This window comes from Jaculus jaculus, chromosome 12 (assembly GCF_020740685.1).
Source record: "Jaculus jaculus isolate mJacJac1 chromosome 12, mJacJac1.mat.Y.cur, whole genome shotgun sequence".
NCBI lineage: Eukaryota > Metazoa > Chordata > Mammalia > Rodentia > Dipodidae > Jaculus > Jaculus jaculus.
Window position 1 is genome coordinate 24,149,363 of NC_059113.1, and position 15,968 is coordinate 24,165,330.

General features: G+C 38.4%; 1 protein-coding gene across 2 annotated transcripts in view; it reads left to right on the forward strand.

Moving 5' to 3' along the window:
• The window catches only part of Hook3 (hook microtubule tethering protein 3), a 103,298-nt gene that overhangs the window by 14,508 nt on the left and 72,822 nt on the right, over positions 1-15,968 (forward strand). For both annotated transcript variants that reach the window (XM_045131223.1, XM_045131224.1), the window contains exons 3-5: positions 3,426-3,498; positions 6,644-6,694; positions 9,960-10,092. In XM_045131223.1, the coding sequence (XP_044987158.1) occupies positions 3,426-3,498; positions 6,644-6,694; positions 9,960-10,092 (257 nt within the window). The remainder of the gene's footprint in view (positions 1-3,425; positions 3,499-6,643; positions 6,695-9,959; positions 10,093-15,968) is intronic.

A 15,968-nucleotide genomic window follows, 5' to 3' on the forward strand; every position in this document is an offset into this window, starting at 1 on the left:
CCTTGAACTCATGGCTATCTTCCTACCTTGGCCTCCTGAGTGCTGGGATTAAAGGTGTGCGACACAATGCTGGGCTAAGAATTAGGTCTTTTAATTAGCTTACAAAGTAGTCTACCCACCTCCACAGGTGCTCCAAAGTTCTTTTTTTTTTTTTTTTTAACATATGTTATTGGCTAGCAAAGAAGTATATAAGGGCTGGAGAGATGGCTTAGCGGTTAAGCACTTGCCTGTGAAGCCTAAGGACCCTGGTTAGAGGCTCAATTCCTCAGTACCCACATAAGCCTGATGCACAAGGGGCCGTATGCACCTGGAATTTATTTGCAGTGGCTGGAGGCCCTGGTGTACCCATTCTCTATCTGCCTCTTTCTCTGTCTGTGCTCTCAAATGAATAAATACAAACAAACAAACAAAAAACTAGATAAATTTTGATTAACCTTCCTCTGACCCCTCCTCTTCTTGGCTATTTTGTTTATTTATTTAAGAGAGAGAGACATGCATATATAGAGAGAGAGAAAGGGCACAACAGGGCCTCCAGCCACTGCAAAGGCACTCCAGACACATGTGCCACCTTGTGAATCTGGTTTACATAGGTTCTGGAAGTCAAACCTGGGTCCTTTGGCTTTGCAGGCAAGTGCCTTAACCACTAAGCCATTTCTCCCTCCCTTCCTAGCTATTTTAAATAGAGCAGCAATGAACATGGCTGTGCCAGTGGCTCTGTAGTAGGATAGAATCCTTTTGGTAAATATGCCCAGGGTTCTTTTAGCTGGGCCATATGTTAGTTCTGCTTCAAGTATTTTGAGAGGCCTTCATACTGATTTCCATAGTATCCCAGTTTACATTCTCACCACGCTTTCCCCACATCTTAACTAGCGTTTATTGTCATGCATTTTCTTTTTTTTAATCTTATTTTATTTTTTCTCAATTTTTTAAAACATTTTCCATGATTATAAAAAATAACCCATGGTAATACCCTCCCTCCCCCCTTTTTCCCCTTTGAAATTCCATTCTCCCATCATATCCTCTCCCCATCTCAATAAGTCTCTCTTTCATTTTGATGTCATGATCTTTCCCTCCTCTTATGATGGTCTTGTGTAGATAGTGTCAGGCACTATGAGGTCATGGATATCCAGGCCATTTTGTGTCTGGAGGGAGCACGTTGTAAGGAGTCCTACCCTTCCTTTGGCTCTTTCATTCTTTCCGCCACCTCTTCCGCATCAGACCCTGAGCTTTGGAAGGTGTGATAGAGATGTTACTCAGTACTCTAGTCACTTCTTTCCAGCACCATACCTTCTGAGTTGTCCCAAGGTCACTGCCATCTGAAAAGAGAAGATTCTCTACCCAAAGTGAGAGTAGCATTAATATAAGGATATGAATATTAAGAGAAGTGCTTACTGGGCAGTTTGATAAGCATATTATATACACTTATCCAGACATCAGCAGATGTTACACCCCTAGGGCTCAAGACAACCCTGTTTTAAGTTTTCAGTATCAGGGATGTGTTCCCTCCCTTGGAGCAGGCCTCCAGTCTAATTGGAGGGCAGTTGGTTTCTACCATGACAGACATGCCGCTATTACACCCGTTGGCTCATTTGGCCTGGCTGGAATTCTTCTATTGCCATAATTTATTGACTTTTTTTTTCCTTTTTAAATATTTTGTTTTATTTATTTGTTTATTTGAGGGGGCAGATAGAGGATGGGCATACTAGGGCCTCTACCCACTGCAAACAAACTACAGACACATGTATAACCTTGTGCATCTGGCTTACATGGGTACTAGGGAATTGAACCTGGGTCCTTAACTTTGCAGGTAGGCATCTTAACTGCTAAGCTATCCCAGCCCTGATTTGGTCTTTTCATGTTGCCCAAAAGATTTCATATTTTCCACTCTCTTTAAATTTATAGTTTTCCTCGACTGAATGATCCAGTTCCTCTACTTTTTCTTCAAGGTCTCATATTGCATCCTCCACATAATTCATCTTATTGATGAGGCTTTTCATTGAGCTTTCTATTTTTATTTTTATTATTTTAGTTTTTCAAGGTAGGGTTTTGCTCTAGCCCAGACTGACCTGGAATTCACTATGTAGTCTCAGGGTGGCCTCAAACTCATGTCAATCCTTCTACCTCTGCCTCCCAAGTGCTGGGATTAAAGGCGTGCACCACCATGCCTGGCTTCCACTGAACTTTTTATTTGACCACTTAATTTTTCATAACCAGAATCATTTCCTTTTGTTTTTTTCCCAGCATTTCTGGGTCTTTATTGAATTCCATTTTCATATCCTGAATTGACTTCCACTTATTTACTTGTTTGTGTTCTCTTATAATTCATTCAAGAGCTTTTTTTAATGTCCTTTTTGAATTTCTTGAACATATTTATTATTGTCATTATTTTTTTATTCTTTCTGAAATTTTATCTAAGTCACTCTCATTGGAGGCTGTCACAGTCAGGTTCATATTGTTAGCAGAAATCCCCCAACTAAGAGCAGCATTTGGGGGGAAAAGGGTTTATTTTGGCTTTCAGACTTGAGGGGAAGGTCTATGATGGCAGGGAAAGTGATGGTATGAGCAAAGGGTGAACATCACCCCCTGGTGGACAAAAGGAGCAGGAGCGTGTGCCAAACACTGGCATAGGGAAACTGGCATAAACCATAAGTCCACCCCCAAAAATACACTGCCTCCAGGAGGCCTTAGTTTCCAATTGCCTCAACTGGAGAACCTAGCATTCAGAACTTCTATGTTTATGGGGGGGGACACCTGAATCAAGCCACCACAGAGGCCATTGCTGTGGTACTAATAATTTTTCTGGGCAAACACATGAAGCTTTAGGAGACACTTTACATTCACACCAGTACAAGAAGTCTGTATTTTTTCTACTTTTTGTCAGAAGGATCTAACTTTTTTTTTTTTTACTATATTCATCCATATCAACTTGTTCTTTTTTGTGTTTATTGATTCTGTTTTTAAATGGTGTTGTGCTATTGACAATTCCAAAATACAATTTTATGCATTCAACTATAACTCACTATTAGAATGTATACATATACATTAATATTTTTATTTATTTATTTGCAAGCAGAGAGGGAAGGGGGAAGGAAGGAAAGGAGAAGATTAGTGCACCAGGGCCTCTTGCCACTACAAATGAACTCCAGATGCTTGTGCCATTTTGTGCATCTCACTTTATGTGGGTACTGGGGAATCAAACCCATGCCATCACACTTTAGAAACAAGCTTCTTTAATTTCTGAGCCATGTCTCCAGCCCACTTTTACAATATATTAACTATATATTTCCACTTCTTGTCTTTTGGATTTTTTTTTATTACATGCCTACCTTTTATAATGACATAATAGCAATTAAGCTGATGTTGGAGAACTTAGTTTTATCTGGTCCTTCATGCTGGCAAATACATTTTTATTTCTTTATTTCCAGAGATCCTGCATATTTTGATGAAAATTGGCTGAACAGAATTAAAACTGAAGTGGGAGATAATTGGAGGTTAAAGGTATTCATTTTTATTTTTCTATCTTAAATTTTTAAGTATTTGTGTTGTATAATATTTAGGTTACCTGCCATATCCAATGCAATTTAGATTGTTGGATAGCTTATAGAGAATTAATCTAGAATTGAAAATTAATAGAATCTTGAAGTTACCTGCCTAGAGATGCCATATTGTAAGTCAGTAAAATATTATGAGAGCTGAAGCTTAGAGCCAGAGACTTAATATGTACATTATAGTGCTGCCATTTGCTCTCTGGGCATATGTGCCTTACTGTGCCTTGATTTCCCCATTGTACAAAAAGAATTGTAGTGAGAGCTGCATAACAGGAATGAGTGAGTTACTCTGTAAAGTGCTTAGAGCACACAGCGTCCTGCGCTACTTGAAGCTGGTGGTGATGCTAAAAAATCTTCAGGAACTCTCTTACCAAAACACTTCCTGAAAAAAAACATACATACACACACTTCTTGAAATATTATAACTTCCTTCCTACTAGTGTTAAATTCCAGTATATTTTAATCTTCTTAGACTAAAATTCATACTTTAGAAACATGCTTTTTAAATTGTAAACTGCTTCTCACCCAAGTGTATTGTATATGCATGAATAGCTGAGCAAGTTTTTGTCCTTACTCTTTATAGTGATACTTTTTATTTTTTAAAATGTTGTTTGCAAACTTCAGGAGATGGCTTAGTAGATACCGTGCAAAATGCCAGTGTGAAGATGGGGTTTGGTTCCTCAACACCCACATAAATTTCACATAGGCATGGCTGCCCACATGTAATCCCAGCACTTGGAAGATGAAGACAGGATCCCTGGAGCAAGCCTAGCTGAATCAGTAAATTCTGTGTTCATATGAGACCCTGCCTTAATGCATAAGGTGGACAACCAGCAAAGAAGATACCCAATATCAGCATATAGCCTCTGCACACACATGTACCAGTATGCATGCAACCACATACGTGCACACAAAAGGATTAACTGCGACCCACCAGTTGTTTCCTTTTAATTCTTTTTTTTTTTTAATTATTTTTTTCAAGGATAGAGGTGCCAGAGCCTCCTGCCACTTTAAACAAACTCCAGACACATGCACCACTTTGTGAATCTGGATGTATGTGGGTACTAGGCAGTCAAACCCACACCATCAGATTTTGCAAGCAAGTACCTTAACTACTGAGCCATCTCTCCAGTCCTAAATTGTTGTTGTTGTTGTTGTTGTTTTGTTTTGTTTTGTTTTTCGAGGTAGGGTCTCACTCTGGTCCAGGATGACCTGGAATTAACTCTGTCATCTCAGGGTGGCCTTGAACTCATGGCAATCCTCCTACCTCTGCCAACCGAGTGCTGGGATTAAAGGCGTGCGCCACCATGCCCGGCTTTTGTTGTTGTTTTTTTTTTTTAATTTTATTTATTTATTTGAGAGCGACAGACACAGAGAGAAAGACAGGTAGAGGGAGAGAGAGAGAATGGGCGCGCCAGGGCTTCCAGCCTCTGCAAACGAACTCCAGACGTGTGCGCCCCCTTGTGCATCTGGCTAACGTGGGACCTGGGGAACCGAGCCTCGAACCGGGGTCCTTAGGCTTCACAGGCAAGCGCTTAACCGCTACGCCATCTCTCCAGCCCTGTTGTTGTTTTTTAAAGAAAGGTAATTCTTTTTAAACAATATTTTATTTTTATTTATTTATTTATTTATTTATTTATTTATTTGACAGAGAAGGGGGGGGAGTGGGCACACCAGGGCCTTCAGCCACTGCAAACGAACTCCAGATCCGTGTGCCCCCTTGTACATCTGGCTAACATGGGTCCTGGGGAATAGAACCAGGGTCCTTTGGCTTTACAGGCAAACACCTTAACCACTAAGCCATCCCTCCAGCCTTTTTTGTGAATCAGGGTCTCAGCCCAAGCTGGTCTAAAACTCGCTATCTAGGCAAGGATGACCTTGGACTTGGGGTCCTCCAGCCTGCACTATGCCCCTCCTGAGTGCTGGCATTGCAGCTATGCACACCACGGTGCCCACCCCAGTTTCTGTGGTGCTGGGGATCAGACCCAGGGTTCTACATACTGCTTGTCAAGCTCTCTACCAGCTGGTCTACATCCCCAAGTCCTAATCTTTTTTAAGCTTTATATTCCAAAATTATTACATACTTACAGGAATTAGCTTTTAGGAATCAGACCTAGGAAGAATTTGGACATACTATACTTTTATGATGGAATAAGTGGTTTCCAGGGATAATTTTCAATATCCTTTTTGTCTCATGGTATAGATTAGAATTTAAATTCTTAAGTAAGGTGCATCGTTCCTAGGGAAAAACAGTCATAAACTCAGGTCTTCAGAAAGAGGAGTGCATCTCTTCTTTCTTTGCCTGCAAAATGTGTGAGTAATTGAATCTGAGTATTACTCAGCTACTCTGCAGTTATGTCATTAAGCCATGGCCTTGTTTTGGATGCTGGTAATTCAAATACACTGTTATTTTATTTTATATAGGTTGAGTATCCTTTATGTGAAATGGTTAGGACCAGAAGTGTTTTGGATTTTGTAAGGTTTTCTGTTTTGCATTTTGTAATGGTTGCTAATTTTAAGAGTTGAAAATCCAGTCCCACATCTGAAATCTGAACTACTCCAAAGTCTGAATGTTTTCAAAATATTTTATTAATTTATTTACTTGAGAGAATGGGTATGCCAGAGCCTTTAGCCACTGTTAACAAACTCCAGAAGTATGCACAATCCTGTGCATATGGCTTTACATGGATACTGGGGAATTGAACCTGGATCCTTTGGCTTTGCAGGCAAGCACCTTAACCACTAAGCCATCTCTCTAGCCTAAAGTCTGAATGCTTTAAAGTGCCAACATGCTACTCAAAAAGTTTTAGACTTTCAGCCAGATGTGGTGTTGCACACCTTTAATCCCAACTATGAGTGTGAAGAGAGCCTGAGACTACATAATGAATTCCAGGTCACCCGGGGCTAGAGCGAGACCCTACCTCAAAAAAAAATAAAAATAAAAATAAACTTTTAGACTTTGGACTATTTGGGGTTTTAGAGTTTTGTAGTAGGAATACAACTTGAACCTGCTGTATGACTCACCTCAAGTCTCAATGTTAATCTGTGCTTTGCCTATGCTTTTCTTTTATCCAGTTGTTTTTCTCTTTTAACAGATTAGCAATTTAAAGAAAATTTTAAAAGGAATCTTGGATTATAATCATGAGGTAAGGGTCTCTCATTCTACTTAGGAATAATATTATAGGATTTTTAATTTAATAGTGTTTATAGTTTTTTAATAGTTTAATTTTTAATGGTTTCCAGGTTATGGAAAAATTGTCTACAAAATAAATACAGTCCTTGAAGATGTTGGTTCAAACAACCATCTGTTAGGTGCTGAATAATGAATAGATGAGTAATTCTCATTGTTTTATGTTGTTGTCTCTTCTTTCTTCCTCTACTTATAACGGTAGATCAGAACCATGAGCCATTTTCCTCAGCTCTGCTGTCTGCTTTGTTTTATTCTGTGTCATGCCCCTGAACTCAGGTAACTCACTTCATCCTCACAGTCCAGACACCTGGGGATAATTCATACAGTAGAATTAGTCCATTTATTTTAAGTTTCAGAATTACATATGGTGAATAGATGTAGCCCTGCCTAAAATCCTCTGTTATGATGTTTTTCCTTACAAATTTGTCTACATTTATGCTCATATTTATATCCATAATATCTATTTTCCCCGTCTCAGTAAATGACCTAACATCTATCGAGCATGTCAGCCTCAAACCTTAGTATCATCCTCCAGCCCTTCCTTCTTTAAATATCATCAGCAAAACCTATTAGACATTCAAAGTAAGTGTCATCTAGCTCTCCTTGCCACCACCTCTAGCCAAAATGTGATTGGCTTATTTTTAGATTACTAAAATTCTCTTAGGGGCTGGAAAGATGGCTTAGCAGTTAAGGTGATAGCCCACAAAGCATAAGGACCCAAGTTCAACTCCCCAATACCCACATAAGCCAGATGCACAAGGTAGTGCATGCGTCTGGTGTTGAGTGACTGGGGAGGCCCTGGCGCACACATTCTCTGTCTCTCTCTCTGTCATCTATATCTCTATCTGCCTCTTTCACTCTCTCAAATAAAGAAATAAAATTATTTAAAAAATCATTTTTTGTTGATATGTAGTCTTGACTCTAAGAATAATTGTAAAAAAAAAGTGAAAATTAGCTTATGTCAGTTAAAAAATTGAGTTTCTACTATGTCACAACATTGGGGAGGGGGAGTACTGGGATAGAACAATGGCTATGTTGAGTCTGGCCCCATCCTCATTTCATGACTCTAGTAAGGGATGAGCCAGCCAAAAAAGTCAACAAATAAGAAAATTCACTATTAAGATCATCTCACAAAGGTGGAAGTCCATAAGAAACAGAAGGATGTCATCATTAGTTGTAAAGTGCTTTGTAAAATTTATATTTACAGAATAATAAAGTCAGTTTTAAAAAAAGAAATTTAGTTTGTGTTTGGATTACTAAATTCATCTTAAAGTCTTCCATGATTCAATACAGTCTTTGGTTTTTTTTTTTTTGTTTTTTTGGGTTTTTTTTTTTTTTTTTGGTTTGTTTGTTTGCTTTTCAAGGTACAATCTCCCACTAGCCTAGGTTGACCTTCAATTCACTATATAGTCTTTGGGTGGCCTTGAACTCACAGCAATCCTCCTACTCTGCTAATCCCCCAATCCTGGGGATTGAACCTAAAGCCCCACATAGACTGTGAAAGTGCTGCACAGCTGAGCTACTTCCCTGTCCCTACTTTCAGTTTTATTTGTAGCTCATGCAACCCTGAACTTATGATCTTCCTGCTTCAGCTTCCCAAGAAGCAGGGATTATAGGCCTATTCCACCAGTCCCAGATTTTTGTGGTTCACTCTTTTAAAAAGCAATTGTGTATATGTGTGTACATGCCATGATCTCTTACCTATCTTATGCCACCAGTTTTGAACTGAGTTCTGTGACCACCGCTTAACACTACTTTTTCTTCCTTCATGGCACCACAGCTGCAGTCATCCTTCCTTTGTGCCGCAGAATATGCCAAGCCCACGTCTGCCTTAGCCACTTCTCACCTGCTTCACTTGCTACTAGCCATGCCTTCCCTCAGCTTTCAACTTTGCCAGCTTATGCTGCTTTGAACTTGGCTCCCACTTTCTCTCTCTGAGCCTGTACTAGTTCAGCTAGAACATTATTAATTCAGCCTCACAGCCAGCCCATCACCATGTCTTCCTGTTAGCCCTGGCTGTCTGCACAGGCTTCTTACTGTTTCTCACACCTGACGTGGTCATTGTATACCAACACTAGCACTGCTGTCACATAGAAACTCAAGTTTTAGTCATCTAGACAGTCTAAAAGTACTTTAAATAATTATTAATTTCCAAGAAAATAAAAGTACACATAGATTAGTATTAGACCAAAGTATTTAAATATGAGCATTTAAAAAACACAATAGCCTGGAGCTGGAGAGATGGCTCAGCAGGTAAAGGTACTTGTTTGCAAAGCATTTTGGCCCAGGCTTGATTCCCCATTACCCACATAACACTAAGTATACCAAGTGGTACATCGGGTATTTGTTTACAGTGGCAGGAGGTCCTGGCATGCCCATATTCATTTCCTTTCTCTCCTGCTGCTGCTTCCTTCTCCTTTTCCTTTCCATCTCAGATAGATAAATAGATTAAACCTTGTGAAAAGGAGTGATATCTGAGACCTTTTTTGTTATTTGTTTTCTCCCTTGAGACAAAGTCTCATCGAGCCTAGGCCAGCCTTGATCTGATGGTGTAGTTGAGAAAGACCTTACACTTGTCATAGTCCTGCCTCTACTTCCTGAATGCTGGGACTACAGATGCCATGGGTCAGGTTGTATACAGTGCTAGGGATCAAACCTAGGGCTTTGTTCATGGTAGGTAAGCTTTCCCCCAATTGATCTGTATGCCCAGTCACCGAGGGTTTCCTTCTTGCAGAATTCCTTCTCAAGAGAGTTATCAGGAGAGGCCTTCACATGTTTGCATTTGGAACCAATTTCCCCATACAAGGAAACTTCTCTAATGCAGATGTCCTGCTACCAACACAGTCAAATAGAATGAAAGTGGCTAAGAGAAATCGTTGAACCACCAATTTTTATTTAATCTCAACCTTGATGTTGTCTAATTCAGATCATTCTTGCTCTCGTGCATACAAGAGCAAATACCTGGTCCTCCTTGGAGCAGCAGAAGGATCAACAATAAAGGGCTTCTTGATTAAGAATACAAACCAGATCGAAGCTAGAATGCTATGATACAAGCTGATTAATTATAAGTTCAAGGTGAAGTATAGCAATTGGGGGTGAGATTGACAGAAAAACTCTGTCCTTCATAGTGAATTCTTGGTGATAGGAAACTGGTATTTGTCCAATATTTAATTTTGCCATAAAATTCAGAGTGCAAATGTAATCTTTTTCTCTTCCTTCAGATTTTAGGACAACAAATTAATGACTTTACCCTTCCTGATGTGAACCTTATTGGGGAGCATTCTGATGCAGCAGAGCTTGGGAGGATGCTCCAACTTATTTTAGGCTGTGCTGTGAACTGTGAGCAGAAACAAGGTAATTCCTGAAAGTAATGTATGCAGTATACTTTTTAGGTAAAGCACCAGTATTAATGGTAACTTCTTTCCAAGGCCTCCCACTTTTTATGGTTTTGCTAGTAATTTGCTTTCAAACTTAAATGAGATTTGAAAGTTAGTATAGATTTAATTATGATGTGGAATATAAATGAATAAAACCATTGATCAGAATTTAAAAGGCTATTCTTATGGCAAGTTAAATTAAGTTTGCAGATACTGTTAGGAAAAAAATAGTACTTTTATGTGTAGAGCAAATTCAAGGTCACAGATTTGTGACTTGAATGCCAACTTCAATATGTAGGTAATGATGTAGTATCTTGAAAATTCTTGTAAAGTGCTCTTTTAATCCTCAGTAGATTTTTTTTGTTCCCTCTATAGAAAGCAACTAAATGGAGATCTTTTTTAAAAAAATGTTCAAATTTATCATACATAAAGCAGGTAAATTTTATTTTAAATCGATACTTTCCTCTTTTCCAATTGATTTATTTTACTATTTCACAAGTATTTATTGAACTGATACATTATTAGTTCCAGAAAAAAACGGACATGAGACTTGTCTTTTCAGAACTTGAGTAGAGAGAAAAAAATCTCTAAGTAATAACACAAATAATTATGTAATCTGAGATAAAATGTAACAGGGAAACAGTATAGAAAAAGTTTATTTAAGTAAAACTATGGTTGGCAATGTTTAGGAGTAATCTATATAGAAAAAATTCATTATATGATAGGCCCAACAGAATTGTAACTGAAAGGTAGTATAAAAGGAATCAAGAGAAATGAAGCAGGATACTAGGTAGGCAGAGGCCATCCAAAATAATGACAGTAACTATTGTATAGTTATTTACAATTGAGGAAGATGGAATTTTTTTAACCCAAAGTTGTTGTTTATTTTTAATTTTGATTTTTTTTTTTTCCTTTTTCTTCCATACCTAGTAATGTGAAACATGTTTTTACTAATTTGTTCTTTGTACTTTTTCCTATGGTCTAATAATAATTAAGTCTAATGGTAGTCAGTTGTTTTCACTGAAGTTGATTAGTTTTATTGTCCCCTGGTTGAACTTTTATTTGTATTTTTTATTCATATTACATATGTGCATATGCACGTGTGTGTGAAACACAACCTTTGGTGTCATCCTGAGGAATACCATCCATCTGTTTTGAGACAGAATCTCTCTCATTGGGCTACCTGCAAATCCTCTCTCTACCTCATCAGCATTGGGATTACAGGCACATGACACCACAATCAGGATTTTTACCTGTGTACTAGGGAACTGAACCTAAGTCCTCATTCTTGCATAACAAGAACTTTACCAAAAGCTATCTCCTTAGTCTTGATTCAGCATTTAAATTTGTATTTTATTTTTTATTTTCAAGGCAGGGTCTTACTCCAGGCCAGGCTGACCTGAAATTCATGATACAGTCTCAGGCTGGCCTCAAACTCACGGCAGTTCTCCTACCTCTGCCTTCCAAGAAGTGCTGGGATTGAAGGCATGAGTCACCACGCTGGGCATTAAATTTTTATTTTAATTTTTTGTTTGTTTGTTTTTTGGTTTTTCAGGGTAGGGTCTGACTCTAGTCCAGGCTGATCTGGAATTCACTATGTAGTCTCAGGGTGGCCTCAAACTCACAGTGATCCTCCAACCTCTGCCTCCTAAGTGCTGGGATTAAATGTGTACACTACCACGCCCAGCTTATTTTATTTGTATTTGTATTTGTATGTGTTTGTATAGGCGCATGTGCGCCATAAATGTACCACGTTGCATCTGGCTTTATATGGATGCTGGGAAATCACACCCAGGCCTCTGACTAACAGAATTTGCAAGGAAGTAACCTTTAACTATTGAGCTATTTCCCCAGCCCTTGATTTCTTTTTTTTATTTTAAATTTTTTTCCTTTTGGTTTTTTTTTTAATTTTTTATTTATTTATTTGAGAGCGACAGACATAGAGAGAAAGACAGAGGGAGAGAGAGAGAGAGAATGTGCGCGCCAGGGCTTCCAGCCACTGCAAACGAACTCCAGACACGTGTGCCCCCTTGTGCATCTGGCTAACGTGGGACCTGGGGAACCGAGCCTCGAACCGGGGTCCTTAGGCTTCACAGGCAAGCGCTTAACCGCTAAGCCATCTCTCCAGCCCTCCTTTTGGTTTTTAGAGGTAGGGTTTTGCTATATCCCAGGCTGACCTGGAATCATTATGTAGTCTCAGGGTAGCTTCAAATTCACAGTGATCCTCCTAAGCCTGCCTCCCAAGTGCTGGGATTAAAGATGTGTGCCACCACACCTGATTCCTTGTTTGTTTGTTTTGTTTTTATTTGAAAGAGAGAGAGAGGCAGATACAGAAAGGATGGGCATTCCAGGGCCTTCAGTTGCTGCAAACGAATTCCAGAAGCATGTGCCACATTGTGTATCTGGCTTACAGGGGACCCAGGGAATTGAACCTGGGTCCTTTGGCTTTGCAGGCAAGTGCCTTAACTGCTAAGCCATCCTTCCCCCCCCCCCCCATTTATCTTATTTTATGTATTTACTTGTTAGAAAAGAGGCAGATAGAGAGAGATTGAGAGGATGGGCACAGCCTCTAGCTACTGCAAACAAAATCCAGGTGCATGCACCACTTTGTGCATCTGATGTGGGTCCTGGGGAATCAAACCTGGGTCCTTTGGCTTTACAGGTAAGTGCCTTAACCACAAAGCCATCTTTTCTGCCCATCCTTTTTTTTTTTTAAACAATGTATTTCTTTCTAGTTCCACTCCTTTGAAATTTTATTATACCATGTTCACTTGGCAAAGTTTAGTTTTTTAAATTTAGTTTAGCTTAATAATTAAAATACAGAATTTCTCCATTTCTGATCACGTTTTCTGTCAAAGATTTAAAAAGCAATATAAGAATACTTAAAGGTTAAATCTCTAAGGAGATGCATTGATTTTTAAGGTGGATAGGAAATTAATTAATTAATGACTTTTTATGCAGTGTTAAGTTCATCAGATCCTGAGATTCTAATTAATACATAGGGGGGTCTTTGGAAATATATAGCTGTTAGGCATTGGCTAACTGCATTTTGAAAATAGTTTTATTTATTTATTTATTTACTTACTTATTTATATACAGAGAGAAAAAATGAGGTGGGGGGAATAGACCTCTTGCCACTGCAAACTCCAAATGTATGTGCCACATTGTACATCTAGCTTTACATGAGTACTGGGGAATCTAACTTGGCCATCAGGCTTTGTGAGCAAGTGCCTTTAACCAATGAGCCATCTCTCCAGGCCCAGCTAGCCATCTTTATTACACAGTAGGACTAAGAAAGGCTAAGTGATGTTGCCTATATCGGTATTCCTATGAAAAACAAAATAGTCATGATATTTATTGAACTTCTTACACAAACTAAATGATGAATATTTCTTGAGCAGAATTTTAATATTTCACTTATCTAGGAATGGGGTATTCTCTGTTTTTAGGAATAGAGTAGAAAGCTAAAAATAAACATATGTAAGTTTATAAATTAAGTATTAGCTGTCACTGTGAACGTATGATGTAAAACATGAGGCCCACTAAAGTGCCTCTGTGGTTTGCTGCCTAGCTTGGATGATCCATTTCATGTGTCCCTATCTGCAAGTTTCCTTAGCTATGAAGCATAAATGAAATTGTGTCTGTGTTTGCTTTAGTCCCACAAGCACAATACAAGAGAAACAGGCTTGTATTTAGATGCTATTTCTATTCTAGTTAGACATGAAGGGAATTTGGTGAGAGCTGAGACATGGTATTCTTTTTTCTTGGCTGAATTCTAATTGGGACAAATAAAACAATGATTTGGGGATTTTTTTGATGCAGGGTCTCACTCTAACCCAGGCTGAACTGGAACTCAAAGCAATCTTCCTACCCCAGTCTTCATGGTGCTGAGACAAAGGTGTGAGCCACCACACTCAGCTAGTAGTGATAAATTTTTAAAAGCAAAGATTAATAAAAGACACACTGATACTAACATATACTTAGTGTCTTCTTTCTGTCTGGTACTCTCTACTAAGCACTAAAAGAAAAAAGCTACTTTTTGTTGTTGTTTATTTTTATTTATTTATTTGAGAGAAAGAGGCAGATATAGAGAAAGAATGGTCACACCAGGGCCTCTAGCCACAGCAAGTGAACTCCAGACATGCACCCCCTTGTGCATCTGGCTAACATGGGTCCTGGGGAATCAAGCCTTGAACCGGGGTCCTTAGGCTTCACAGGCAAGTGCTTAACTACCTAAGCCATCTCTCCAGCCCAAAGCTACTTTTTACAATTGGAAAGTTAAGACTTGTACATATTTTGTAATTTATAAATATATGTTTTGCCAGGACTTCTTACTTGTAAGAGGCTAGATGTACACAAAAACTCTTACATTTTTTTCCTTTAGGCTTAATATTCTTTGTACTCAACCATACTAAAAATTTTGGACAGCTAAAATTCAGTTACATTGTACACCTCATTCTCCAACATTCTCTCATAGATATATACCCAGTAGTCTTACAGATATGTACCAAGTAGTCATATATAATTAATTGTATTTTGGACTTTCCAGTTTTGTAAGTCACATTTTATTTAAATGTAGTTGTCATCTTCATTTTGTCATTCTGCATTTTACGGTGTTCGCGGGGAAGGGCCTTGACGTGGCAACACCGCTTCTTGACTAACGCTTCCCCTCTCATACCTACTAACATCCTGGCTTCTCACCACTGTGACTTCCTTCACATCCACTAGCTGCCACTGAGTTCCTACCCCATTACCAGTGCCACTGTCTCTTCTCCTCCATAGTTTGCAATCTCATTCTGAGAGTGTGTCATTCATTCTAGTTATACTAGTTTATGTATTTGATGTCACAATTTAATAGAATTAAAATACTTTATCAAATAAATTACCTACTTGGTAGAGGATTACTGTTTGGTATTATAAATGTACCTGTCTCATCAGAATATTTGACAATTTCACAATTTAAAAACTTCAAGGGACTTGTAGAATTTTTTTTTTCAGATTTTATTTTCTGTATTCCAGACTAGCTTAGCTACTGAAGATGACCTTGAACTTCTAATGCTTCCACTCTTACTTTATATGGTGCTAGGGATCAAACCTGGGGGTCCATGCATGGAACAAGTTGTTTCTTTCCTATAGCAAAACAAGGTGAGAAGTGATACAGTTCCATGCTTTGATGTCATGTCAGAATGAAACAGTGACCAGATTTTTACCACATAGCAAAGAATCATGTGAAATAGATTTTAGAAATAAAGATATAGAAAAGATTTTAATAGGCATCTCTTCTCCCTCTAACAATGGTTTTTCTGTTTTGCTGGGAGGGGGTCCCGATTTCTTTCCTTATTTTGAAATTCATCCACACAGTTAAGTATCGTTAGTTGATTCTTTTTTTATTATTATTAATTAGTTTTGTATTCAGCAAATACAGTCAGTTTGGTACCATTATAGTTGATTCTTTTTTTTACTGCCAAATATTATTATTTTTAGTGGACATACCACAACAAAAAAAATACATTGTGTGATTTCTTTTAAAATTTAATTCTGAGCTGGGTATGTTGGCAAACACCTTAAATCTGAGCACTCAGGAGGTATAGGTAGGAGAATCACCACAAGTTCAAGGCCACCCTGAGACTACATGGTGATTTCAAGGTCAGCCTGAGCTAGAGTGAGACCCTACCTCAAAAAAGAAAACAAAACAAAAAAATTTCAATTCTGAGAAAGGCAAGCTAACTTCTAATGATAGAATATAAATGGCTTGGGGGCCATAGGGAAAATTATAAAGAATTTAGAAGGGAATTTTTGGAGGAGGATGTGTTCATTATATTGATTGTGGCAGTGGTTTCACAGGCTTATGTT